The sequence below is a fragment of the Desmodus rotundus genome, chromosome 5 (assembly GCF_022682495.2).
Source record: "Desmodus rotundus isolate HL8 chromosome 5, HLdesRot8A.1, whole genome shotgun sequence".
In the NCBI taxonomy this organism is placed as follows: Eukaryota; Metazoa; Chordata; class Mammalia; order Chiroptera; family Phyllostomidae; genus Desmodus; species Desmodus rotundus.
This window is the reverse complement of record NC_071391.1, coordinates 51,033,806-51,061,052: the sequence shown is the minus strand read 5'-3', so window position 1 is coordinate 51,061,052 and position 27,247 is coordinate 51,033,806. Positions and strand designations below refer to the sequence as shown.

General features: G+C 39.3%; 1 protein-coding gene across 3 annotated transcripts in view; it reads left to right on the top strand.

The window, feature by feature from the left end:
* The window catches only part of NARS2 (asparaginyl-tRNA synthetase 2, mitochondrial), a 117,087-nt gene that overhangs the window by 13,474 nt on the left and 76,366 nt on the right, over positions 1-27,247 (top strand). For all 3 annotated transcript variants that reach the window (XM_071221469.1, XM_024572541.3, XM_053924104.2), the window contains exon 5: positions 1,107-1,187. In XM_071221469.1, coding sequence (XP_071077570.1) covers positions 1,107-1,187 — 81 coding nt within the window. The remainder of the gene's footprint in view (positions 1-1,106; positions 1,188-27,247) is intronic.

Below are 27,247 nucleotides of genomic sequence, written 5' to 3'. Positions count from 1 at the left end.
GAGAGAAATATCAATGTGTGGTTGCCTCTCACACGCCCAGTACTGTGGACCAGTTCTGCGGACCTGGCCTGTAACCCAGGCATGTGCCCTGACTGGGAATTCAACTGGCGACCCTTTGTTTGTAGCCCACACTCAATCCACTAAGCTACACCACCCTGGGCAAGACCACAATATTTGCATTAAACACATACTATTCTGCCTTTGCAGCCCAAGTCCACTTTGGTTGCCTCCACGCCCACCCTGCAGCATTTATGCTGAATGTCACCTTTTGCCTATATCCATAGTCAAAATGAATGAAGCTTAACCTTGAAGTTGTTGGGTTATTTCAATTCTACTAGCAACAGCTTTTGTGGTTCACTAATGGAAATAGTCTCAGACTTTGGAGCAGAAAAATTGCAGTTGGGCGCCTCAGTAATGGATGCATTTGCTGCTCACAGTCCTCTTTGAGGCTAACGGAAGTGCACTGCCTGTGCCACACGCAGTGCTCTTGCCATCAATTTAATGACAGACATCCTAAAAATCATTTCTGCCTTGTTTGCAGTTTATTTCTGTAGTCCCTATTTGTCAACTTTGATTTTTTTCCTTTTCAGTGGTTTGTTACAATTGAGGGTCTCATTGCAAAATAACTGAACTTTGCTTTGATCACTTTGTATTCTCTTAGCAATGTGGGCAACATTATTTGTTATACATTAACTTTGAGGGGTTGGGGAGGTGTGCGCATTAAATCACTACCAGTATGTTAGAAAAGTGGAAGAAGAAATAGTACCAGAGACAGACCCTGAAGACCTAGGTTCCAGTCCTGGGCTGTCACTGACTAGTTGTGTGACTTGGTAATTCATTAACCTTTCTAGGCCTCAAGTTCCTTATCTTTGAAATGGGGAAATTGGACTAGATAATGTCTAACTCATTTCCTGATTTAAAATTGTTTGTGCTTCTATACAGAGTAAAACACTCAGCTTGGAATTTCAGTAGTTTTATTTGGGGAGTTGGGGAGGGATTTGATACGGCATTCTTTTAATGCTCTTTTAATTGTATAATAACATATTTTCTTGGAATTATTTCATATGCAAGTATACTGAAAAAAATGGCTTTTCTTTTTCTTCCAGGACAGTGGCTTTGTGCATGTTCATACTCCAATAATCACATCCAATGACTGTGAGGGCGCTGGAGAACTTTTTCAAGTTGAAGTAAGTTGTGCTTGCCACTTTGGGGGGTGCACTGCTCTCTGACATTTTTCATCTGAGGGTTTGTTTTAAATTTAGTCAGAGTTGTATGGATAAAACATGACCAGAACCTGAGATTTTTTCAGTAGTAATCCTTAAAAAAAAAATATGTAGAAAACTCAAACTTCTCTGATTCCTGTCCCATCAGCTCTATTGTTTACCTTGTGACTGAAAGGAGAAGGTTTTCAGTTTAGTACTCCCGTTCGTTTTCTTATATAACTGTGAATTGGCGATCTGGAATAATTTGAAGATATTAATAAAGATTCTAAGATATCTTTGTGCATATTCAACTCCCAGTTAATATTTTTGGATGTAACTCATATTTTAAAAGATAAATTAGCTCTGGCTGGTGTGGCTCAGTGGATGGAGTGCCAGCCTGTGAACCAAGGGGTCGCCGGTTCAATTCCTGCTCAGGGCCTGGTCCCCAGTGGCGCACGCACAAGAGGCAGCCACACATTGATGTTTCTCTCCCTCTCTTCCTCCCTCCCTCCCCCTCTCTCTAAAAATAATAAGTAAATAAAATCTTAAAAAAAAAATAGAAAAGTATATATGTGACTATTTTCTTTTTCAAAGTTTTTTAAAAACATTTTTCATAAGAAAGATTTATGCCCTAGCTGAGTGACTCAGTTATTATCCTGTACACCAAAAGGTTACTGGTTGGATTCCTGGTCAGGGCACATACCTAGGTTGTGGGTTCGATCCCCAGTTGGTGCACATACAGGAGGCACCCAATCAATGTTTCTCTCTCACATCAATGTTTCTCTCACGCTCTCTCCTTGCCTTCCTCCTCCCTCCCTCCCTTTCTTTCTCTCTAAAATCAATAAAACACATCCTCAGATGAGGATTAAAAAAATGATTTATGTTCTGTACACCTCATGAAGGCTCTTATTTTAATTCTTTATTCAGCAATCATTTTTTGAGCTCTTAATAAGTTCAGGCATTATCAGCCTGCCCTTATAGGTAACTTAAAATTTACTAGTTTTTCTTATTTGTAGGCAGTGGAAGCCTTTTCATTTACCAATTTGCCAGCCTGCTTAAACTGATTGGCCAGTAGTGTAGTAATTTATAGAGAATATATTTTGATAAGTAGTGCTTTTTGTATTTCTGTCATTTATTCACTGATTTCTTTCTTCCTCTCTCTCTGTCTCTCTTTCTTTCTCCTCACCCGGGGACTGTTTTCCATTGGTTGTAGAGACAGAGGAAGGAAGAGATGAAAGGAGAGAGGAAGGGAGAGAGAGAAACATTAATTCAAGAGAAACATCGATTTGTTGCCTCCTGAAAGCTCCCGGACTGAGGATCAGATTGTACATGTATATACCCTAAGGGGGATCGGGAATCCAGGATTGAACCCGAAATCTAGGATGTGCCCTGATGGAGAATTGAACTGCAGCCTTTTGGTTATGGGCTGGCACTCCAACCCACTGAGCCATACTGGCCAGAGCCACTGATTTCTTTAAGAACTCAAGATTCTTTATATTGGGTTGATTCTACTAAATGACAAGACATATATATAACTGCTGTCTCTGGTTCTGAATGTTTTCACTTTTATAAAATTTTAACTACAGTTGACATACAGTATTATATTAGTTTCAGGTATACAACTTCCTGTTTAGACATTTATATAATTTTTGAAGTGATCGCCCTGATAAGTCCGATACCCATCTGACACCATATAATAGTTATCACAGTATTATTGACTATATTCCCTATGCTGCACTTTATATCCCTGTGACTATTTTCATAACTAGCAATTTGTACTTCTTAATCCCTTCACCCTTTTCACTCAGCCTTCCAATCTGGCAACTGTCTTTTTGTTCCCTGTATCCATGAGTTTGCTTCTATTTTGTTTGTTTATTTTTGATTCAACAAGTGAAATCACATGGTATTTGTCTTTCTCTGTCTGCCTTATTTCACTTAGCATCATATCCTTTAGATTCATTCATATTGTTGTAAATGGCAAGATTTCCTTCTTTTTTATGGCTCATACTCCATTGTATGTATGCACCACATCCTCTTTATCTAATTATCTGTCCGTGGACACTTCGGTTGCTTCCATATCTGGGCTGTTATAAATAATGCTGCAGTGAACATAGGGGAGCATGTATCTTTTCAAATTAGTGTTTGGAGTTCTTCGGATAAACACCCAGAAGTGGAATGCCTGGGTCATATGTTAGTTCTGTTTTTAATTTTTTGAGGAACCTCCATACTGTCTTCCACCGTGGTTGCACCACTTCTCAATCCCACCAACAGTGCACTAGGGTTCCCTTTTCTCCACATCCTCACCAACACTTGTTTGTTGATTTATTGATGAGACACATTCTGACAGGTGTGAGGGGATATCTAATTTGTATTTCTCTGGTGATTTAGTGACGTTAAGCATCTTTTCATATGTTTATTGGCCATCTGTATGTCCTCTTTGGAGAAATGTCTATTCAAGTTCTCTGCCCATTTTTTAATCAGTTTGTTTTTTGTTTTGTTTTTTTTTGGTGTTAAGCTGTATGAGTTCCTTATATATTTTACATATTAACCCCTTATTGGGTATATCATTGGTGAATATTTTCTTCCATGCAGTAGGATGTCTCTTTGTTTTGATTTGATTTCCTTCATTGTGCAAAAACATTTTAATTTGATGCAGTCCCATTTGTTTATTTTTTCTTTTGTTTCCCTTGCTGAGAAGACATGTCCAAAAAAATACATATTGCTACCAGTGATGTCAAAGATTTTACTGCCTTTGTTTTTTCTAAGAGTTTTATGTTTTCAGACCTTAAATTTATATCTTTAATCTGTTTTGAATTTAGTCTTGTATATGGTGTAAGAAAGTGATCCAATTTCATTTTTTTTGTATGTATCTGTCCAGTTTTCCTAACATGTTTATTGAAGAGACTGGCTTTATCTCATTGTGTATATACTTGCCTCCTTTGTCCTAGATTAATTGACCATACAGGCATGGTTTTATTTCTGGGCTGTCCGTTATGTTCCGTTGATCTATATGTCTGTTTTTATGCATCTACCATACTGTTTTGATTACTATAGCCTTGTAGTATAGTTTGATACCAGGAGCTTGGTACCTGCAACTTTGTTTTTTCTCAAGATTGTTTTGGCTATTCAGGGGCTTAAGTGGCTCTATATAAATTTTAGGATTACTTGTTATAGTTTTGTGAAAATATGCCATTAGTATTTTGATAGGGATTTCATTGAATCTGTAGATTGCTTTGGTTATTATGGACATTTTAATGATGTTAATTCTTCCTATCCATGAGCACAGTATATGCTTCCCTTTATTTGTATCCTCATCAGTTTCCTTCTTTAATGTCTTATATTTTTCCAAGTACAGGTTTTTTACCTCACGGTTAAATTTATTTCTAGGTATTTTATTCTTGTTGATGCAATTGTAAATGGGATTGTTTTCTTAATTCCTTTTTCCTAGAGTTCATTATTGGTGTATAAAAATGCAGCCTATTTCAGAATATTAATTTTGTATCCTGCTACTTTACTGAATTCATTTATTCTAATAGTGTTTTGGTGGAATCTTTAGAGTTCTATGTAGTATCATGTCATTTGTAAGTAATGACAGTTTTATTTCTTCCTTTCCAATCTGTATGCCTTTTATTTCTTTTTCTTGTCTGATTATTGTGGCTAGGACTTCTCATACCATGTTAAATAAAAGTGGTGAAAGTGGACATCCTTGTCTTGTCCCTGATCTTAAAGAAAAAGCTTTTAACTTTTCGCCACTGAGTATGATGTTACCTGTGGATTTGTCATATATGGCCTTTATTATGTTGAGGTATGTTTCCTCTATTCCTGCTTTGCTGAGAGTTTTTATCCTGAATGGATATTGGATTTTGTTAAATGTTTTTTCTGTATCTTTTGATATGGTCATATGATTTTTATCCTTCATTTTGTTTATGTGCTCATCATGTTAACTGATTTGCAGATATTGAACTAGCCTTGCATCCTGGGAATAAATCCCATTTGATCATAGTGTATGATCTTTTTAATGTATAGTGTCATGCCTAGTCCTGGTATCAGGATAATGTGGGCCTCATAAAATAAGTTTGGGAACCTTCCCTGCTCTTCAGTTTTTTTGGAATAATTTAAAAAGGATAATTATTCTTCTTTGAATGTTGGTAAAATTTAGTTGTGAAGCCATCTGGCCCAGGACTTTTGTTTGTTGGGAGTTGTTCGGTTACTGATTTGATTTCATTAGTAGTTATCAGGCTGGTCCAATTTTCTCTTTCTTCCTGATTCAGCCTTAAAAGATTGTATGTTACCAGGGATTTATTTTTTTCCTGGTTATCCAATTTTTGGCAAATACTCTTAGCCAGGTTCTCCAGGGGTGTTTCCTGTGTGAGTTGTGTGTGCTCTCCTGTTGTAGTTGGGTCTCAATTGATGTTGGCCCAGCAGTGTCTGGGATTGACCCTTGGGCTGACTGGCCATGACTACAGCAGGCAAGCTGCTGTGTGGGGGCTGACCCTGTGAAGTGCGAGTCACTGCAGTAGGGCTCTGGTGCTAACTGAGTCCATTCTTAAGCGGGGGAGGGGGGGGTTGCAGGCCTGGTTGGGTGTGTTGGCTACCAGGTATGTTGGTTGTGGAGCCTCTTGGGAGAGGCTCAGGTGCAGGCCAAGGTCAGCCCTTGTTTGTGTTTTGGTGCTGCCTCATGGACTCTACAAAGTGGTTTATAGTCAGTTACCACTTGTTCTGGGCTTGAAGGTGCTTGGGAGAGGCTATGCTGTGGACCAAGGCCAGTTGCCACTAGAGCTAGGCTTGGCACCTTTTGGTGGGTACCATGATAACAGCTGAAGGCAACAGGCACTTGTGCCAGGCTTGCAGCTGCTTAGTAGAAGCTACATTCCAAGCCAACACTCACTGCAGCTTTTGCCAGGCTTGGGACAAGCCAATAAGAGTTACAGTACAAGTGAGACTGGTAGTCACTTGTGCTGGATTGGGGCTACTTAGCAAAAGGTACTACAAGGTATGCCGAGGCCAAACAGTGCTTGTTTGGGGTTTGTAGACCTTTGGGAGATTTTAGGATAGTCCGCAGTGAGCCAAAGTAGGCTTGTGTGGAAAAACACTGGGAGTGACTCAGGCCTGGGGCACAATCTGGGTGGGATAGAGTCTTAGGGAATCACCAGGGCTGGGTGAAAGATGTTAGCCAGGTTAATGGAGGGCTCAGGTTTGGCCCCTGCCTTCACCTGCCAGCTGGGTTGGGGAGAGTTCTCAATAACGGATCAGGGGTGGCTGCCAGCTCTTTTGTTCCCAGAGGGAGCTGCCCTGACCCCCTGTCCCTCCAGCCTTCGCCCTGAAGGTAGTCAGTTCAGTTTCTTTCCATGCGTCCCTGGCTCTTGGAGCTGCTGCCCCTGCACTGGAGCCCAGAGCAAGTGAGTTTGTGAGTGAGTCCATGCATGGGCCCCTCAAGAGTTACACCTGGAACTCCAGAAGCCCTGTTTCACTCAGGGGCAATCCTCACTGATTTTCACAGCCAGATAGTATCAGGACTCCTCTTCCTGGCACTGGTGCCATGGGCTGGGCAGCCAGTTTTGAGGTGGGGTCCCCTCCCTCCTCATGGGGGAACCTCTGCCTCTGAGATATCCCTTCAGATTCTTAACTGCCACACCATGGCATCTGCATCCCTGTTTCTCCTACCTGTCTCATTGTGGCTTATTTATATTCTTAGTTTTAAGAATTTAGTTCAGGTAGCGTTTAGGCAGTTCTGAGCGATGGTTGTTCTATAATTTAGCAGTAATTTTGATGTGGTTGTGGGAGGAGGTGAGCACAGCATTTCCCTACTCCACCATTTCACCTTCACTGTTGACTCCTGGTAATGATGCTTCCTCTTCATATTACTGAACAAAGTATTACTGGGAGAAGTTGTCTTCATATGTTGAAGTTCTTAATAAAAAAATAAAGAAATGCAGTCTTTTTTCATACATTGCTTGGAAAAATCTTGATAGTCTTCTGGAAAGAGCAGAATAAAAATGCTCCTTCGAACATTTAAAGTGAAATTGTTAATATCTGTATATGTGAGTTCAAAGAAGGTAGCAAACAATAAAATCACAATACATTCAGCCCTTTGTATTCGCAGGTTCTGCATCCACAGATTCAACCAACCAGTGATTGGTAATATTTTTTTAAATCACATTGTTGCTGACGTGCACTGTGTAGTTAGGCCTACGATGGTTGTGTCTGTACTGAGTATGTACAGACTTTTTTCTTGTCATTATTCCCTAAATGATATATCATGACAACTATTTACTTAGTGTTTACTTTGTATTAGGTACTATACGTAATCTAGAGGTGGTTTAAAGTACGTAGGAGGATGTGCATAGGTTATATGCAAATATTATACATTTTTACATAAGGAACTTGAGCATCTGCAGATTTTGGTATCAGCCAGGGATCAAGGAACCAATCCCCTGCAGAGACTGAGGAATGAGTGCATATAAATTATAAAAACACATTTTTTCTAGGTATTTATGTTTCTTATTTTTCTGTTTTGCACCTTAATAGTCTCCTCAATATTGAAGACGAATTGTTACAGAACAGACCCAAGGAGGGGTGTACGATATACTATTACCGAAATGACCCTCCCTTTTTCTCTGGGGGTCCTCCCCCACCTACTAGGTTCGCCTTGCCCACTGCCAGGGAGAGATGTCTCTCAATGCCAGAGATTGGTGAAAAGAAAAGGAATCATTTATTTAAAAGTTATACAGACTTAGAGTAATGACTTAATGTCTTCATTAAAATACTAAAGTCCTTACAGGAACTACTATAAAGGACACATGGACAAAATCAAGGGGGAGGGTGGAGCTGGGGGAGGGATGGGGAGAAAAGGCACACAACTGTAATTGAATAACAATAAAAAGTTAAAATTTAAAAAATAAAATAAAATACTAAAGTCCTTTAGAATACCCACAGGTGCACACAGTCCTTCCTTCACCCTCTGCCCAGTCTGGGGTACCATATCTCAGGAAAAGAAGTAGAAGTGTGTGATTCAGGCTCCTGGCACCATCAGCTGTGTTGCTATCATAATCTCCAGTTAATCCAAAGCCGTGTGGCATCTTCTCATGGCCCACCAGCGAGGGTCCTTTCTCCCCTTTTCTTTCAGGCAAAGTCTCCTGCTGCCTAAGCCACGTGGCAAAAGGGAGCACCCCAAAGCTGCACAGTCCTGCCTCGCATGGCTGCCGTGCCTGGGTTTAAATCCCAGCACCAGTCTTCCTCTGCAGCTCCATTTCTGACTCCTCCTACAGTCAGTTACATCTGCCAGCATTCCCGTATATTTGCAGCTTTACTGGGCTGCCATAGTCAGTCTGGGCAGGTGAGGCCCCATGGCATAGAGCCAGTCATCTCCAGGCTCTCATGCAGGGGCTGTAACCAGGGGGCATTGACTCCCAGTTACATCTTGGGTGGAAGTCACTTCCATCCCCCTGGCTCAAAGCATGGCCACAGCTATTTAACATATCCATGAAACCAGTTAAAGGTTATAGATATGTTAAATGACCATGCCAGAGGTTAGCTGCACAGCTGTTGCTGTACAAGACAGCTCTCAATGGCCCTGCTCCATGTGTCCCTTCCCCGAGCTCATACTTGTGTGGGTGAGGACATCCTATATATATTTCTCTAGTATTTCCTAGACACCTTGAGTTCTGGACCCCATTACAAATCCCTATTTGGGGTCCCCCCATTCGCTGTACCCTGTTAGAGAATCATCTACCTTAAATACATTTATAATCCCTAAACCACTAAATACTAAAAAATAACTGACAAGGAAATTTAAGGGCATTTTTACAAACAAAAGGAATTATTAAAGAGACCCAAAATAAACAGTAAAAAAAAAATCTGTAACTGACTTAAAAAATGATAAATTTGGACATAACTGCTTTGCGATAAGGGAAATCCCATAAGCAAGACTGACTGACTACAGTATGTGTATTTTGGCTTCTAAACAACACAAGGCAAGTTACCAGATAAGTATAAATACATCGGAAGGGAAAAAAAATCTATGTGTTTCTGAAGCTACACAAATGTTCTGTATTCCTAGTATTTCAGGGCCAGGTTGAGTAATTTTATAGCGGAATTCTACTTCCCTTTTCAGACTACCTGAAGAGATGCTCTCACCTCCACTGATCCTAGACCCCTGCAGTCAGGCTCTGTCTCAGGTTTCAGCAAGGTGTAGCTTTTTGCTGTGACCTGCAGTCTGCGTTGCTTTCAGAAGTTACGCTCTCAGACTCCTGCCCCTGCCAACCCTGTATCCTTTGAAAGCAGTGCTGCTGCTGCTTTCCACCCCACACACCTCTGTCCTTCCAAGCTTTATTGTGTTAATTTCCTCCTCACTGCAGGTAGAGCCAGAGGGGAGGGGGTTGAATCTTGGCACCTGACTGTTAGGAGGAAGCCATTTCATATTTAAATTGTTGCTTCTCTTAATACTCCTCTTTTCTGGTCTGACAACAACTAAATGTCAGGTTTGAGGGCAGCCGTAAGAGAGCACCTTGAAATGAAGGGTGAAAATGTGCACTTTTGAAATGCAGCTGAGAAGTGAATGCACATCTCATTGTTTCAGTTTTCTTTTTTTCTCATTTCTATTTCCTGCTTTAAGACTTTGGATGTTAAGGTTTAGGAACTACTGAATACATATGTAGAAAGTTGCATCAAGCCATCCATTTGTTATTCTGCTGGCATTTGGTTCCATCTGTGTTCAAGATGCTGTGCTAATTGTTATGTGGGATATAGGGATGTAGTTGAGGTTCTGGCCTTAAAGTCGGTGAGTTGGCAGGGGTTGACAGCGGCCGGAGAATGCTTTTCATTCACTTGTGATGTGACTGACTTTCAATATTCCTTGATTGTACACCTTTTCCTCCTTGTCTTAAGGCTCTAGCTGTGCCCCCATAATTATGTTTGGTCTTTACAATACTAGACTAACTATTTTGTCTCTGAGAAGATAAAGGAGACTAAAAGAGGAATTAGAGATTGTAGCAAAAGTAGACATTGACAGGGAAATAGGTGAAACTGCCTTATGTGTATGTTTGAGGTTACAGTGTTACCAGTTCTAAGTAGTATGGAATCTAGAGGAAAATTAGGTCACTGAGGATTGACTTGGTTAGAACAATCTGCAAAGTGAGTATGTCACTTGCTTGTACCCTAGGGAGGACACTCCAGGTAGGGAAAAATGTGAGCAGGTCAAGTGTTTGAAGTAGCGGAGGGTTCTCATTGGAATCGTGGGTGAACAGATTAGAAGGCTCATGTCCGTGGATGGCTATAGGACTGAGGAGAAGGAGCAGGCTTTTAAAAAACTACATACCGTAAAATTCGCTCAAGTATACAGTTCCATGGTTTTCATTATATTCATAGGGTTGTGCAGTCATCGCCACAATCTAATTTTAGAGCATTTTCATCACTCCCAAATGAAACCTGGTACCCATTAGCAGTCCCTTCCCTTTCCTGTAGGTAACCTAAAACTACTCTATAGATTTGCCCCTTCTGGAGCATTTTATATAAATGGAATCATACAACATATGGTCTTTTGTGTCTGGATTCTTTCACTTAGCACAACGTTTCTGAGTTTCATCCATGGTGTAGCGTATATCAGTACTTCATTTCTTTTCATATTTGGCTAGTATTCTGTTGTATGGGTATACAACATTTGTTTATTCATTTAGCAGTTGATGGCTATTTGGATTGTTTCCACCTTTTGGCTATAATGAATAATGCTACTATGAACATTTGTGAAAACATTTGGATGAGCATATGATTTCATTTCTCTTGGGTGGAATTGCTGGGTCATATAGTGACTTTGTTATGAGAAACTGCCAAACCATTTTCCAAAGTGGCTGCACCGTTTTACATTCCTATCTGCATGTATGAGTCTTCTGATTTCTCCACATCATTGCCAAAACTTCTTATTGCGCTTTTTTTTTATAGCCATACTAACCGTGTGAAGTGATATCTTATTGGGGGTTTTCTTTTTGCCTTTTGTTTTTGAGCCATTTTCAGTTTATATGTAAATGTGTGATTCACATTTAAGCTTTTAATTACTAATTCTTCTATGCCAACGTGTACCAGACAAATGGTTACACATTATGAAATTAAATTAGACTGAGAAAATCTAAGGGTAATACTTCATATAATAGAAACACTACTCAGCTCTAGAATTTATACACTTAAATACTTTTTAAAGTGAAGAAGGAACTGAAAGTATAAGCCTATTAAGTGGAACCCAGGGAGACATGTATAATTTTATATCTGAATTTCATACTGTGGAAAATCTCATACTGAAAGTTTGCTACTGAATCTCATTCTGTGCACTGAAGTTTGGCATTAGGTTGGTTTGCTTTTTTAATTACTTTGTTTATATATGAAACAAGTATATATGTGTGTGTGTATATATATATCATTAAATTTACTGTTTTAACCATTTTAGGTATACAATTCATTACCATTAATTATATTTATACTGTTCTGTAACCATCACCGTTTCCAAAACCTTTTCATCACCCTAACAGAAATTCTATAGCAGAAACTCTCCATTCCCTTCGCCCCAGTCCCATGTAACTTCTAATCTACTTTTTGTCTCTGTACTTCTCTCGAAATATTTCGTGTGAATGGAATAATATAATATGTGGCCTTTCATGCCTGGCTTCTGTTGTAGCATATATCAGAACTTAATTTCTTTTGATTACTGAACAATATTCTGTTGTATGGATAATACCACATTTTGTATTGATGGACATTGGGATAGGGTTAGGCTAAAAAGGCCAGTCATTTTTGGACTGTATTTACCTCTGTGATCCTCAATTCCTGACTTGAAAAATGTGACTAACACTTTGCTTATAGGTTGTAAGAATGAATTGAAATAACATAGATGGAAACTTAAAATTCCTATTCAAAAAAACAGGAAAATTTAATATGTAGGAGCAAGCTAATGTAAGCACCAAAACTTTCTCTTTTCCAAACTATTGTGCATTCTAGAAATGGTAACAAGAAGTTATTGGACCTGGAATTTTGATGCTCACAAATTTTTACGGTGAGGTTATTTATGGCACACATCATTTTGGTTCTGCTTGACGTTTCCACTTTTTAATACTCCTGTTTCTTTTAAACCTTTTAGATGGCATGAGGGCTAACCCAGGTCAAACTTTTTTTCAAAACAATTCTGTTTCAGCTAACATTAATATTTTCCTTCTTATAGCTCCTGTTGTACTTGTGTTCAGTTGCTGTAGCCTGTTTTATTTTTTAAATTTATATTTTATAGATTATGCTATTATAGTTGTCCCAATTTTCCCCCTTCGCTCCTGTCCACCCAGCACCCCCATACTCCCTCAGGCAATCCCCACACCATTGCCCATGTCCATGGGTCATGCACATATTTTTTTGGCTAATCCCTTCACCTTCTTTTAACCAGTCCCCCCAAGCCCCCTTCCCTCTGACAGCTGTTAGTCTGTTCCATGTATCCATGCTTCTGATTCTATTTTGCTTGTTAGTTTATTTTGTTCATTAGATTTCACATGTAGGTGAGATCATGTGGTATTTGTCTTTTACTGACTGGCTTATTTCGCTTAGCATAATAGTCTCTAGCTCCATCCATGCTATTACAGAAGGTGAGTTCCTTCTTTTTTACTGCTGCGTCGTATTGCATTATAGCCTGTTTTAATGGTAATGGATTTTTGACATCAATTTTGTTTTCTCATCAAGCTCCTTATAGGGAAGAACTATGCCCTCCATGCTCCCTGACATGGGTGGGACATTTGGGTACCTGTTATTATTTTCTGTGGGCTCTTTAAGTTTGCAGAACTTTCAACCTTAAGACTAGTCATTTTCTTTTCTGTGGGTATGTCTGTTGCTATTAAGGCCCAGTATCTGCATGGGAAAAAATGCCTAGGGCATTTTTCCATTTTGGTGGAAAAGTGTCCGTAGAAAGACAGATAAGAGATTCACAATAGTGTTTGCCTCTGGGTGTAGGGTCTACTGTTCTGTATTTTTTGAATTTTTGGTCATATGCATGTGTTACTTTTTCAAAAAGATAATATGTATAAAATGTACACAATTTAGAAGTTGCAGAAGTGAGTCTTCCTTCCATCCGTGACTCCCAGATACCCTGTCCTCTTTCCCATAGAGGCAGCCATTGTTGCCTACTCCTCCCTAGAGAGTTTGTACCAACTTTTATTTCTATCAGCAATATATGTGAGTGCTAGTTCTTAGCAATTCCCTTTCAGGGTGTGTTGCAAAATTTTAAACTCTTTTCCAATTTTAACTTGATATATTACTTTTTTAATTAAAAAAGAAAGTGCCACACTAGATTAAGAGAAGCGAATCTGTTTTCAAGGTCACTGAGAAGAGAATTGACCTGAAGCTGGTGTGCTCTCAGTCATACTGTTTTTGCCACTCCTTCTGTAAAGTGAGGGTCTTGTGAATTAATACTATGGTAAAATAAATAATAATAATTCCCTAAGATTCTGAACAGCCTGCTACTGCTTCCTGTTCAGAAGACTGAGCCGTTTCTTCCATACTCTGGTATCCACCAAATGAAGTGCATTCTTAATATGATCTAATCCCCATCACATGCACACTGGGCTAAAATTGCAGTATTTGATTCATCCTGTAAATATTTGTTAAGCTTCCTTTTTTTGTGAAAAGTACTGTGCTACTGCTCTTTGACTTACAAAGTTATTTCTGTTTTGCCTCTCAGCAACATGAATTTGCAAGATATTTTTAAATGGGAAAAACAAAATTCTACAATAATAAATGCCACTAAATAATGTGAATTTGATTTGCATTTCCCTAATAGCTAATGCAGTTGAACATCTTTTCGTATATCTGTTGGCCATTTGTATGTCTTCTTGAGAGAGATGTCCGTGCAGGTCCTCATGGTGGCCGAGACGTGGAGACAAACAAAGTGTCCTTCGATAGAGGATTGGATGAAGAAGATGTGGTTCTTGGTTACATCCACTCTACTCTTGGTTCCCTGTAAAGTGCTCTTCATTTTGATTAGTGTACCTCTCGTTTCTGACTGGATCTTTTTTGTGCTGTTGAGGTTCTCACTAAGTTCTTTGAGCATCCCTACAACCAGTGTTTTGAACTCTGCGTCTAGTAGATTGCTTGTCTCCATTTTGTTTGGTTCTTTTTGCTGGAGTTTTGATCTGTTCTTTCACTTGGGCCATGTTTCTTTGTCTCCTCATTTTGGCAGCCTCCCCATGTTTGTTTCTGTGTATTAGGTAGAGCTGTTATATCTCCCAGCCGTGGTAGAATGGTCTAATGTAGTAGGTGTCCTGTAGGGTCTAGTGGCACAGCCTCCCCTATCACCCAGAGTGGGTACTCAAGTGGTAGCCACTGTGTGGACTGTGTACACCCTCCTGTTGTAGTTGAGCCTTGATTGCTATTGGCACATCAAAGATCAGCCGTCACCTGTGTTCTGTCCAGGGCCACTCAACATAAACCACAAAGCAGTCTGCAGATGGCTGCTGCTTGTGCTGGGTTTGGAGTTGCCGGGTGAGGCCAAGCTGAGAACCAAGGCTGACTGCTCCTAATGCCAGGATTTGGGCAACAAATCAGTGATTTGGAACATAAGGAAGCAAAAAGCAACCAACCATTACAGCAAGAAAACAAAAGAATCCAGGATAGTGTAAGCAGCCTCTTAGACAACTTTGTGTATACCAATATTTGCATTATGGGGGTGCTGGAAAGAGAAGAGAGCAAGAAATTAGAAACCTATTTGAAAAAATAATGACAGAAAACTTCCCTAACTTGGTGAAGGAAATAAACATTTAAGTCCGGGGAGTACAGAGAGTCCCAAAGAAGATGACCCCAAACAGACCCATACCACACCACATTATACTGTATTTTTCGGACTATATGACGCACCGGACCATAAGACGCACCTAGGTTTTAGAGGAGGAAAACAGGAAAAAAATAAACCCGTTCCACCACGGCCCATCCCAGCGAGCCAGGTAAGCTATATTCGGACTATAAGATGCACCCCCATTTTCCTCCCAGATTTGGGGGGGGGGAGTGCATCTTATAGTCCGGAAAAAAATATGATAATTAAAATGCCAATGGTGAAATACAAAGAGAGAATCTTAAAGGCAGCAAGAGTAAAACAGTTAATTACCTACAGGGGCATCCCCATAAGACTGTCAGCTGGTTTTCAAAAGAAACCTTGCATGCTAGAAGGGATTAGCAAGAAATATTTGAAGTGTTGAAAAACAAGGACCTACAACCAAGATTACACTACCCAGCACAGCTATCATTTAGAATCCAACGACAAATAAAGAGCTTCCCAGACCAAAAAAATCTAAAGGACTTCATGACCATCAAACCAGCATTAGATGAAATGCCAAAAGGGCCTTCTTTAAGAACAAAAAGGGGAAGAATAGACAATAAAATGGCAATAAATATATATATATCAACAATGGAATCTAAAAAATAAAATAAACAAACAGAACAGAAACAGTCAAAGATACAGAGAACATTTTGATGGTAGCCAGATGGGAGGGGGTCAGAGAAAAGGGTGGAAAAGGTGAAGGGATTAAGAAGTACACATTGGTAGTTACAGAATAGTCATGGGGATGTAAACTACAGCACAGGGAATAGAGTAGCCAAAGAACTTATATGCAGGACCCATGGACATGGGCAACGGTGTGGGGACTGCCTGAGGGGGAGGAACTATGTGACAGGGAGCAAACGGGGGGAAATTGGGACAACTATAATAGCACAAACAATAAAATATAATTTTAAAAAAGGGAGATGTGATACATACATACTACGGAATACTACTCAGACATAAGAAAAGATGAAATAGTGCCATTTGAGACAAAAATGGATGGACCTTGAGAATATTATGCTAATCGAAATAAGTCAGAAAAAGCTAAGAACCATATGATTTCACTTGTGTGTGAGATACACAACTGAAACTCAGACACAGACAACACTATGGTGGTTACCAGAGGAAAGAAGGTGGAGGGTAGTGAAGGGGGGCAAATACATGGTGATAGAAGATGATTTGCCTTTGGTGGACATACAGTGCAATGTACAGATCATGTATCGTAGATATGTACACTTGAAACCAATGTGATCTTATTAACCAATGTCATCCCAATAAATTTTAAAACAAAAATAAATAAATAAAAATGTTGCCCTGGCCAGTGTGGCTTAGTTGGTTAGCGCATTGTCCCATGAACCAAAGGGCATGGGTTTGATTCCCAGTCAGAGCACATGTCTAGGTTGCCAGTTCCATCCCTGGTCAGGGCACGTGCAGGAGGCAACTGATGGATGCTTCTCTCACATCAGTGTTTCTCTCCCTCCCTCTCTGCCTTCCTCTCACTTCCTTTCCTTCCCTTTCCTCCCCCTCTCTCCTTCCTCACTCTCTAGAATATATCAGTGAGGATTAAAAAAATAAATAGCCCTGGCTAATGTGGCTCAGTGGATTGAGTGCCAGCCTACAAACGAAAGGATCGATGGTTCGATTCCCAGTCAGGGCACATGCCTGGGTTGTGGGACAGGTCCCCAGTAGGGAATGCATCACTAAAAAAGTAATGTGAGTTTGAAAGCTAGCCATATTAAAAGTAAACTGCAGATATTACACAGATACATTTTAAGTCAAATCACGAAGAATATATTTTTTTAAATCCTGTGTAATCTAAACCCAATTATGTTTGGGTTCATAATTTTAAAATACTTTTAATTTGCTTCAGATGCCAGCATTTTAACCTGAGGACGATAGATCAGACAAATAACATCTAACATTTGCAAAGTATGTTAAGTCACCTAAACTAATGTTTGCTTCAGGTGCCAGCATTTTAATGTGAGGATAGATCAGACTAATAATATCTAATATTTGCAAAGTATATTAAGTCAACTAATGTTTGTATAATACTTCACTGTCATTTATGTTATTTCTCTGATGTTTTTTATGTGTTAGACCACTAGACAGGGTTTCTAAAAGGAATAATCTCTTACTAGCTTTAGGTAATCCAAGCAGAAAAGAAAGAGAAATAACAAAACTCAATATTTATTGAATACCAACTACATTTCAGGCACCATGTCAAGTTCCTTTATATATTATATAATCTTGTCAGCAACGCTTTGAAGTAGTAATTAGTTTGCCTTCAGGAGGGCAGAACTTTGTTGTATATAATACCAGGCACATTCCCTGGCACACGGTAGAAGCTCTATAAATATTTGTTGAATAAAATGAGTAAACTAGATTCAGATAGAAAAACCGACTAAAAGCCACCCAGAAGGAGACTGAGTTGTAGATTAAATGAGATGTTTGGCGATACAGTAAAGGCTGTTTGTACATACCACACTGACGCCTGAAGTTGGCCTTTGAGAGAAGATACCATAACTTTGACTAAAGTTCTCAATTCTCTGTCTGTCTGTCTCTCTCTCTGTCAATTTAAAAATACTCACCCAAGTATATGTTTACTCATTTGAGAGAGAGAGAGAGAGAGAAACATCAATCAGTTGCCTGCCACACGTGCCCAGACCGGGGGTCAAACTGGTAACCTAGGTTTGTGCCCTGACTGGGAATCGAACCCCCAACCTTTTGGTGTAAGGGATGACACTAGAACCAACTGAGCCACCCAGCCAGGGCAAAGAACATTCTTTATTAGGTCACAGACAATGTTAAGAATGAACACCACACTGAAGTAAAGCATCCTTGCCATTTCTTTTAGCCACTCCTCTAAGGCATCTTTTTTTCCCTTGAGGAAGGAGAATAACATTTACTGATAGCCTGCTGTTGGCAGAACTATGAGTACACTTCTTTTTGTGTATAAACTATTAATAACACTTATTTTTATAAATATTGTATAGATATTATATAAGGGATGTACCTGTAAAACTACTGAACTGAAAACGAACACTATTAGTACCTTTGATTCCCCACTTTGTGCCTTCTCCATCTATGTTGATTTTGTGTTGTTTATACCCATGTTTAAAAAAAAGGTTTTACCATGTGGATGAACCCCTAAGCAAAATATTGTGTGCATGGTTTGCAACTTACTCTAGTGGAATTATACTTCCTTTTGTTCTCTCAGTATTATATTCCTAGGAAACAGGACTCGGCATTAGTATATTTAAGACTCTCTAGGTGATTCAAATGTATCTTCAAAATATATATACAAAATAGTGGAAGCATGCTCATAGCCTCAGCTTCGCTAGAGAAATCCAAATTTTTATAGGATGGGAAGAATTAATTTAAACTCCCACCAGCAGGGTGTGCTGTTCTACATCCTTGCCAACACCTGATATTTCAGTCTTAAATTTTTGCCATTCTCATTTATATAAAATGGGACCTTATGTGATTTTAATTTGCTTTCCTCTGATAACTGTTGAGATTGTGAATATTTTCTTATGGTTATTGGCCACTCTTTTTTTCTTCTGTATTTTCTGTTGTGTTGTCTTTACACGTCAGTGTTTTTGTATTCTGGATAATATTAATCCTTTGTTGAGTATACTGTTGCTGATGTTTTCTCCCAGCTTGTGGCTTGCCTTTTCTCTTGCTCTGTACTATTTTTTTCATAAGCAAAGTTCTTAATTTTAATGTAGTCAAGTTTTAGTCTTTTTCTTTATGCTTTGTGTTTTTCTATCTTATTTAAGAAATCCTTCCTATATTATCTCCTAAAAGTTTTATAGTTTATGCATTACACTTATATGTCCTTTATCTACCTGGAGTTGAGTTTTGAGTATGATGTAAGAGTCCATTTTTTTCCAAAATATATAACTAATTATTTCAGTTTACCAAATAGTAACTTTTTCTTCCTGTAAACACAATTACCAGCTCTGTCATAAATCAGGTTTACTTGTGTGTGTGTGTCTACTTCTGTGTACTGTATTCTATTCCATTGGTTTGTCAGAATACCCCTGTGCCAGCCGCTCACTCTGTCAACTGCTCTAGCTCTTTGATAAGTCTTACTATGTAGTAAGGTAAATCTTTGGACCTAATTTTAAGAGTTTTTGTGGCTATTTTTGACCCTTTTCTTTTCCATGTAAACTTATGACTATCTTGACAAGCTTTGAAAAACCCTATTTGATCTTTAATTAGAAAAACATTGATTCTTTAGATCATTTTGGAAAAATTGTTATCTTTATGGTATTGAGTGTTCCTATCTTTGGACATGGTGTATCATTCCACATAGTTAGGAGTTTTTAAATGTTTTTCAATGGAGCTAATAACCTTATTCATAAAGATCATAAATACCTTTGTTATATTTATTTCTAGGTACTGTGTATTTCTGTGATATTATATTTTTCAGTTATTGGTACAGTGTTCAATATATATTTATTAGGACAAGTTTATTAATTATATATGCAAATCTGTAGTATGCTTATTGATATTTAGTCTTCTTTATCTGCCATCTACTGGTGTGTTAAAATTCTCTGGTATATTTTTCAATTTTTTCTCATACTTTTGCTATATATATATGTATATATATACACACACACACTTATTTCAGGTCATGCTATTGGATATATATAACTTTAGAATCATTTCTTGGTCAAATCAACCTTTAATTTTATAGTGGCCTTTTTTTTCAAGCACAGCATTTTGCTTTATAGTCTATTTTGTTTGATATTAATTTAAACATACCAGCTTGGTTTTGATCAGTATTTGTCCGCATTTTTTTTTCCTGTTATCCATCTTTTTGCTCTTAACCTTTTTTTTTGTCTTATATTTTAAAATAATCTTGAAAATAGCATACAGCTCAGATTTTAAAAAAATTTAGTTACTTAGTCTTTGCCAATTTTATTATTTAATCTAGTCCACTAATGTTTATTGTGATTGCTTATGCATTTTGATTTTAAAAATTTTTAAAAGATTTAATTTATTTATTTTTAGAGAGGGGAAGGGAGGGAGAAAGAGAGGGAGAAAAATATCAATGTGTGGTTGCCTCACACATGCCCCCCACCTGGGACCCAGTCCACAACCCAGGCATGTGCCCTGACTGGGCATCAAACCCGAGACCCCCTGGTTCCGAGGCCAGAGCTTAATCCACTGAGCCATACTGGCCAGGGCTGATTTTTTTTTAAATTAATTTATTGATTTTAGAGAGAGATGACAGGGAGAGAGAGAAACATCCATTTGTTGTTGCTCCTATTTATGCATTCATTGGTTGAATCTTGTGTGTGCTCGGACAGGGGATTGAATCTTGTGTGTGCTCGAACTCTGATGTTCGATTTTTGTTTTTTCCAGAGAGAGGGGAAGGGAGGGAAAAAGAAAGAGAGAGAAACATCAACGTGTGGTTGCCTCTCATGTGGCCCCCACTGGGGGACCTGGCCCGCAACCCTGGCATGTGCCCTGACTGGGAATTGAACCAGTAACCCTTTGAATCGCTCACAGCCTGCGCTCAATCCATTGAGCTATACCAGCCAGGGCGGTGTTCGATTTTTTTTAACCATCTCATTTTGTGCCTTTTTCTTTTTTAAAAAAATCCCCCTTTTTTTGCCTTCTCTGGAATAAATTAAACATTTTTTCTCATTTCACTTTTTCTACACTACTACTGTAGTGTAGTAGTAGTAGTACACTACCAGATGAAGTAAAGGAGAAGGGAGAGTTTAAGACAATGATTTTGAGTCTCTGCATATTGGATTCACCAAAGAACATTCAAAAGGGTGAATGCCTGGGCTCTGCCCCTGGAAATTCAGATTAATTGGTCTGGGATGCAGTGTGGCATGAGGGATTTTTAAGCTTACCAAGTGCTTCTATATACAGTCAATATTGAAAGCTACTGCCCTGGAGAAACTCATAAATGTAGGACATCAAATATAGACACAGGCTTAGAAAGCTAGGTGATCATGACCAACACCCTTTTCACTCCACATTCATAGCTGCGTTGCCTCTACCAACTCGGGGAATTCTCCAGCTAGTTCAGTTTTCTTTCTGTTACACTAGTATGCGCAGATTTGCATTGTGTCATATGTTGAGAATTTTGAATTAAAAATTGTTTTTTATATTAAAATGAACTGGTTCTCAAGAAATTGTTTCTTATTCAGAAGACAGCTGACACATAAAATTGTAGACAGCATAACTATTTAATTGGGTTTTATAAGGGTAATTATACAGAATAACTTACAAATATATAGAGTTGTTAAATGTCAAATAGGGCTCCCCTAGCACTTATATTTCATAAGTGCTAGGGGAGCCTTCTGAGAGGGTGAGACTAGGTGCTGAGGTGACCAGAGATGTCTGCTAGACAGAGTAAGCAGTTCATGACCCGTTTTGATATTTCTTCTTATTTTTGCCTCCAACTTTGTCTTTCATGTTCTGCTTCCAAAATAATCCAGATTCATCACAGGTCCCTTTCCAGGGAGTTAGGTTGGTAGGCAGTCGGGGGATGGAGAGACCCATGAAGCAAGTATATAGGGTGAATTACTGGTGCATATCACTTAACTAATGCAATAGTTATTTTTTCCAATTAATATTGAGTACATAACATGCTGGGAATATAGTCGCAAAAAATACACAGAAGTCTTTATCCTTAAATATGTATATCCTTTCAGAAAGGGAGGTGTAATAATATTTTAGGTATTGTGATGACAGTCTAAAGATAGCTCACTAGTGTACTGTTCTTTCCAGTATGTATACCCTTCTATTGTCCCCTCCCATGCTTCATTTGGGCGGATACTGTGTAACTAACAGAGCAAGGTAGAAAGGAAGCTTCCTTCCTAGGTCATGAATCTCAGTTTCTGACTTGGCCTTTTGGAGAAAGCCAGTTCAGTATAAGTCTGGCTACCACAGGACCACCGTGTTTGAGCTAGCCCAAACTAGTCATGTGGGAAGGCTAAGCAATGAGACAGAGATTCCTGGCCAGCACCCAGCTGTTTTAGCCATCCTAGCTAAGGCACCAGACTTGTTGAAGATGTCATCTTGGACGTGTAGCTCAGTTGAGTCTGCAGATGACTTCAGTCCCAGGGGCCTTTTGGTTGTAACCATATAGCAGACCCCAAGCACAAATCACCCAGCTGAACTCACACAACCCCAAGAATCATGAAGGATAGCAACAAATTGTTGTTTTAAGCTGCTAAGTTTTAGAGTGGCATGTTACTCAGCAATAGATAATCAGAACAGATGATTGGTACTGCAGAGGAAAGTAAAGCAGGAAGAAGAGGTTAGGGAGTGCCAGAGAGAGAGAGACTCAGGTTTGTATTGGGTGGTCAGGGACAGCTTCACTGAGAAAATACTAAAAAACATGATGGATGTGAGGGAGTAAGTAGTACTGATACCTAGGAGAAGACCACTCCAGTCAGAAGGCATAGCAAGTACAAAGGCCCTGTGGCTGAAGCCTGTAGTTTTTAAGAAATAACCACAAAGGCCAGTGTGGTTGGACATAGTGAATGAGGGGAAGAATGGTGGGAGTTGAGGGGAGACAGGTAGGTATAAGTCAGGGGTGTCAAACTCATTTTCACTGGGGCCCATCAGCCTTGAGGTTGCCTTCAAGGGGCCAAATGTAATTTTAGGACTGTTAAAATGTAACTACTCCTTAACAGTTAAGCGAGAGTTTGGCACTGCCGGGACTGCCAGGTAGAAACAAGGTGCCAGGCGGGGTAAAACAAGTTGGAAGGCCGGATGTGTCCCATGGGCCTTGTGTTTGCCGCCTGTGGTATAAGGGGTTGGGAGCAGGTGAAGATTATATAGGGGCACAGTGTTCAGCTTTATAAGGTGCAACACTCTTTATAACAGCTATATTGTAATAATCCCTTTTCTCTCCTGAAATGTCATATAAACAATATAAGCTTTTTATGTACTCAATTTAAAAAAAGAAATAATACACCGTTCTGAATGTAATATAAAGAAGACAAAAGATGACCAAAGGGGAGGGGGGAGGGGGATAACAGGGGAAAGAAGGGGAAGGTCAAGTCAAGCAACATGTTTAAAGGACCCATGGACAAAGACAACAGGGTTGGGGGGGGGGATTGAATGTGGTAGGTAGAGGGGGTAGTAGGGCAGAGGGAAGGAATGGGAGAAAAAGGGGGACAACTGTAATTGAACAACAATAAAAAAGAAGATAAAAGATGAAAGAAATATAATTTCATTAGGTAAATGCTGTGCTATGAAAGTGTAGAATACAAGTAGCCTTTATATGAGTTGCTGACTTCGAGAGCTATAAATTAGGACTTATATAGGGTTTTTTTCAATTATAGGTTACATTCAATATTATTTTGTATTAGTTTCAGGTGTACAGCATAGTGGTTAGACAATCACAACGCTTTACAAAGTATTCCCCCCAGTATTCTCAGTGTATACAGGTGTCTTATGTTGGAGACTCAGATATCATGAACAGTGTGGCCAGTGATGATGGGATTCTGTGAAATGGTGAAAAAAATCTTGGTAGAGTTCTACACTGAAGTGCAGCGTTCCCTTAATTTACATGGAGGATACACTCTAGAAAATTCAGGGTACTTTGAAAGAACAAAATTCATGTAATTCACTAGCAGAGTAGCCCAAGGCTTATGTGAAACTAGTGGTACCCACTAAACTCCAGGACCTCCCTCTACTCATTGTGGTAACCAGAAATACTCCTACTAAGAACCTCCAGTACAGGGCTTTGCAGGCCATTGTGGGAACTTTAACTCAGAGGGATGGAAAGTCAGAAAGTTCTAAGCAAATGAATAACATAAATCACTTATGTCTTAATGACATAATTCTGGCTGCTGTATGGAGAGTAAATGGTGGGTGGGTAAGTACAGAAGATGAAAAATACAGTTAAAAGTTAATGCTGTAATCCAAGTAGATGGATGATAGCGGTTTAGACCAAAGTTGAAGTGGTAAATCCTAAAATGTGGTTGGATCCTGGATATATTTAGAAAGTAGTTTATGCATGTCAATACCAGGACACATTTTAAAAAAATTATCTTCACTCCTGACCTGTGTTTTCCCAGAAGTAATATTGGCTACTTCACCTCAGTTAAAGACCTTTGAACTTCTAATGTGGTGGGGATTATTATTTTCTACAAATAGTGTTTCCATTGCTAATTAAAACAGAAAGCAGATTTTTTAAAACGTTTAACATGAACTTTTATGAAGCTGGTTCAGACATTAGAATTTAGTTAAGTTCTCATAAATGAAAAGAAAATGCCAGCTTCATAGGCACTAGACAGCCTTTTGAGCTTATAGTCTTTAGGGCCAGTGCCATTCAATTGTTTTGAGGAATGGGGTTTTGTTGGAAATCGGACATTAATTTTATGGATGCCATCCTTGAAGGAAGCAGTCCATGGCATTGTTGACTTCAGGAGACACTCTGATCCCCCAAATGATACGAATCTTTTTTGGATAATTTTTGAATGGCATCAAAGTTATTAAATTTATGTCAGTGTGTCTTATAATAGATTATTCTTAAACATCACAGCCCGAGGTGAAGGACAACCAAGCCCTTCTGTCCCAAGTATCAGTAATTTGCTTTGTCCCATGCAGCAACTACAAGAAAACGTTGTTTTTGAATCGTTGGTGGGATTCAACTTTTACATTGGGAGGTGTAGGAAATAAGGGACTAGATTTCATCGAAGGACATTTGATAAGGGTTCAAGATGCTTAGTACAGTTTTGTTTTATAAATATTTATTGAGTACCTACTGTGTTTAGTGGTAACCAAGTCCTTTCCGAGGGATAAAAGAAATATAAAATAGTTCCTGCTAAGAAGGAGCTTATATCGCAGTTGAGGAAATAGGTACATACAAAGTTGAGTACTATGATAAAGTAATATATGATTAAGTGATAAAAAATTGGTACTATTTCTCAGAGGAAGAAGGGCATGTGTATTCTGGTGGGGGGGGAACGGAAATATAGCATAAGCAAACACCCAATGTAAGAACGATTAAGGCAAAATCAAAGCAACAAGATTGGTTGAGTTTGAAGGGTATTATCAATATGTTTCTCTATTTTTTAATGTTTTTAACGGAGAGTAATGTGAAAGAAGCCCCAAAAGGTATGGTAGGTTATGACAAAGTAGAGGATATTCCACAGAACCAGTGAGGATTGTAAGCATGGGCAAGAGTTGATGAAAGCAGCAAAAACAGGTTAGAAGAGGAAGAGGTAGGAGAAGAGGAAGGATTAGGCCATTGGCATTAAATCTAGATGTTAGTGCTTTGCACTAGGTCTCCGTAGCAATTGTAAACATAGAAAGGAGGGAGCAAAATAAAAGTGTTTAGGTGTTAAAGGGGAAGAAAAGGTCTAGAACCAATACTTCATGATCAGAAAGGGCTAAAAGGGGAACATTTCAGATAAGCAATATTCCAAATTTACTGTGACTGCTTGAACATTTCCCTTTTACCTCCTCTTCCCAAGATTCTTTTTCCTTCATCTCAGTAAGTGGGATAAAATATTCATTTAGTTGATATGTACAAGTGGTTTAGGGACTGTCACCCTAAGAAAGTGAATAACAACGGTTATCAAACGACATAAGAGTTTATTTGGGAGTAACAGAGGAATCACAATTTGGGACATGCAAGCTATGGTGAGCCATCGGCAAGTCCGAAAGGAAGATCAGCTTTTACTGAGTTCGAAGAGGAAATTGGGGAGGGTTGTTTTGAAAAGGAGTCCATTGGTAGAGAACAAGAGTTTGAAGTTTTGGCACTTTCTTATTGGCAGGGAGCTGAGAGAGGGCAGTTGTTGCTGAGGCAAGAAGGGAAGAAATAGCCTTCTTCCTGCTGGTTATGTAAGATGCAATGAAGCCTCCCTCTATGGCTTCCCAACTCCATGTAAATGAGGGTTCCGTATTCATTTACACAGGACTTAACTCTGGCAGTGGATGTCCCTTCTTATGGAAGGGGCCGGAAAACAGGGTGAGAAGATAGTTAATGCTCTGGGGCCATATAATATCCACCTTTATAACACCAGTCTGACAACTAATAAGCCAAAATTAATATTTTATGAATGATAGTGAAGAAAATGTTTGTTAACATTTTTTCCTGACCCCTTCACATGTAGCAGCAAATCTGACTTTTGGCAATTTACGTTGTTTCTCTCCTGAAAGAAAAAAACCTTTTGTTTTGCACCGGCCTCACTCTGATGTTACAGACTCCAGACCCCTTTTCTTGGTTCTTCCCTTGCCTTGCTCATTCTCACTTTCTCAGACTGCTCAGCAGGAAAGCAGACTGTTTACAAACAGTCTGAGCTAGCAACTTCCTTTCCTGCTGATCAAATAGTTGCCCAAAGAAAACCTTTCTCAGGGCTGAGAGTGGGTGTTCTAGTTAGTGGGTGTTCTGGAATGTAAATGGATCCTTATTTTAAGAAAGATTAATTTTATACTAGAAGTTCAGTGTACATACACCAAGATACACATTTGCAGCAATTAGAAAGGATGGAAACATAAACTGGACTTAATTAGAAATTATTAGAGCTGTGAAAGGCCTACTTAGATGATTTGTTAATAATAGGAGAACCTCAACACTAACATACCCAGCAATGTAGGCTGCATTTATTGTGCCTGTTTGTCTTGGCTTTGGAGTTTTTTGGTGAGGTACAGTCTAACTGAGGAAACAGACCCATGCACAGGGCGCCTTAATGCGTGACCCAACAATTAGTGTTGGAGGAAACAGGTTTTTATTTACAGGGGTGAAACCTTGGTGGTGGGGGCAGGGGGCTGAGAGCACTTCTGCTCAGAGCCCTGTTCTCCCACGAGACCCAGCACTTCCCTTGCTCCCCACCATGCTGTAAGCCAAAAACAAGCCCAATAGTTCCCCATATTCTTATCTGTGCTTAAGCCAGCTGTGTAAACAGTTCTCCATCTCCTCTAAAAATTACACTTGTGGGTTTTAAAGTTGCCATCCTCGTGCAGCAGCTTTCCCCTGCAGGATCTGGGGTATATTGTCCTCAGCCTCCATAGAATAGTCCAGGAAAGCATGTGCTGTGTTCACTGGATCATGGTGAAGTCCAGGAAAGGCACAAGTCCCAAGAGAGTGGCCTTTCCATATGTCCCGAGTCCCAAGAGTCCAGACAGTCCAAGTCTGCAAGGCAACAGGTCAGTGTCTCGCAAGGCAGAGTCCTTGGTGGCTTCAGAGTCGGCTAGATTGGGCACAATCAGAGCAGCAGCATGCCGT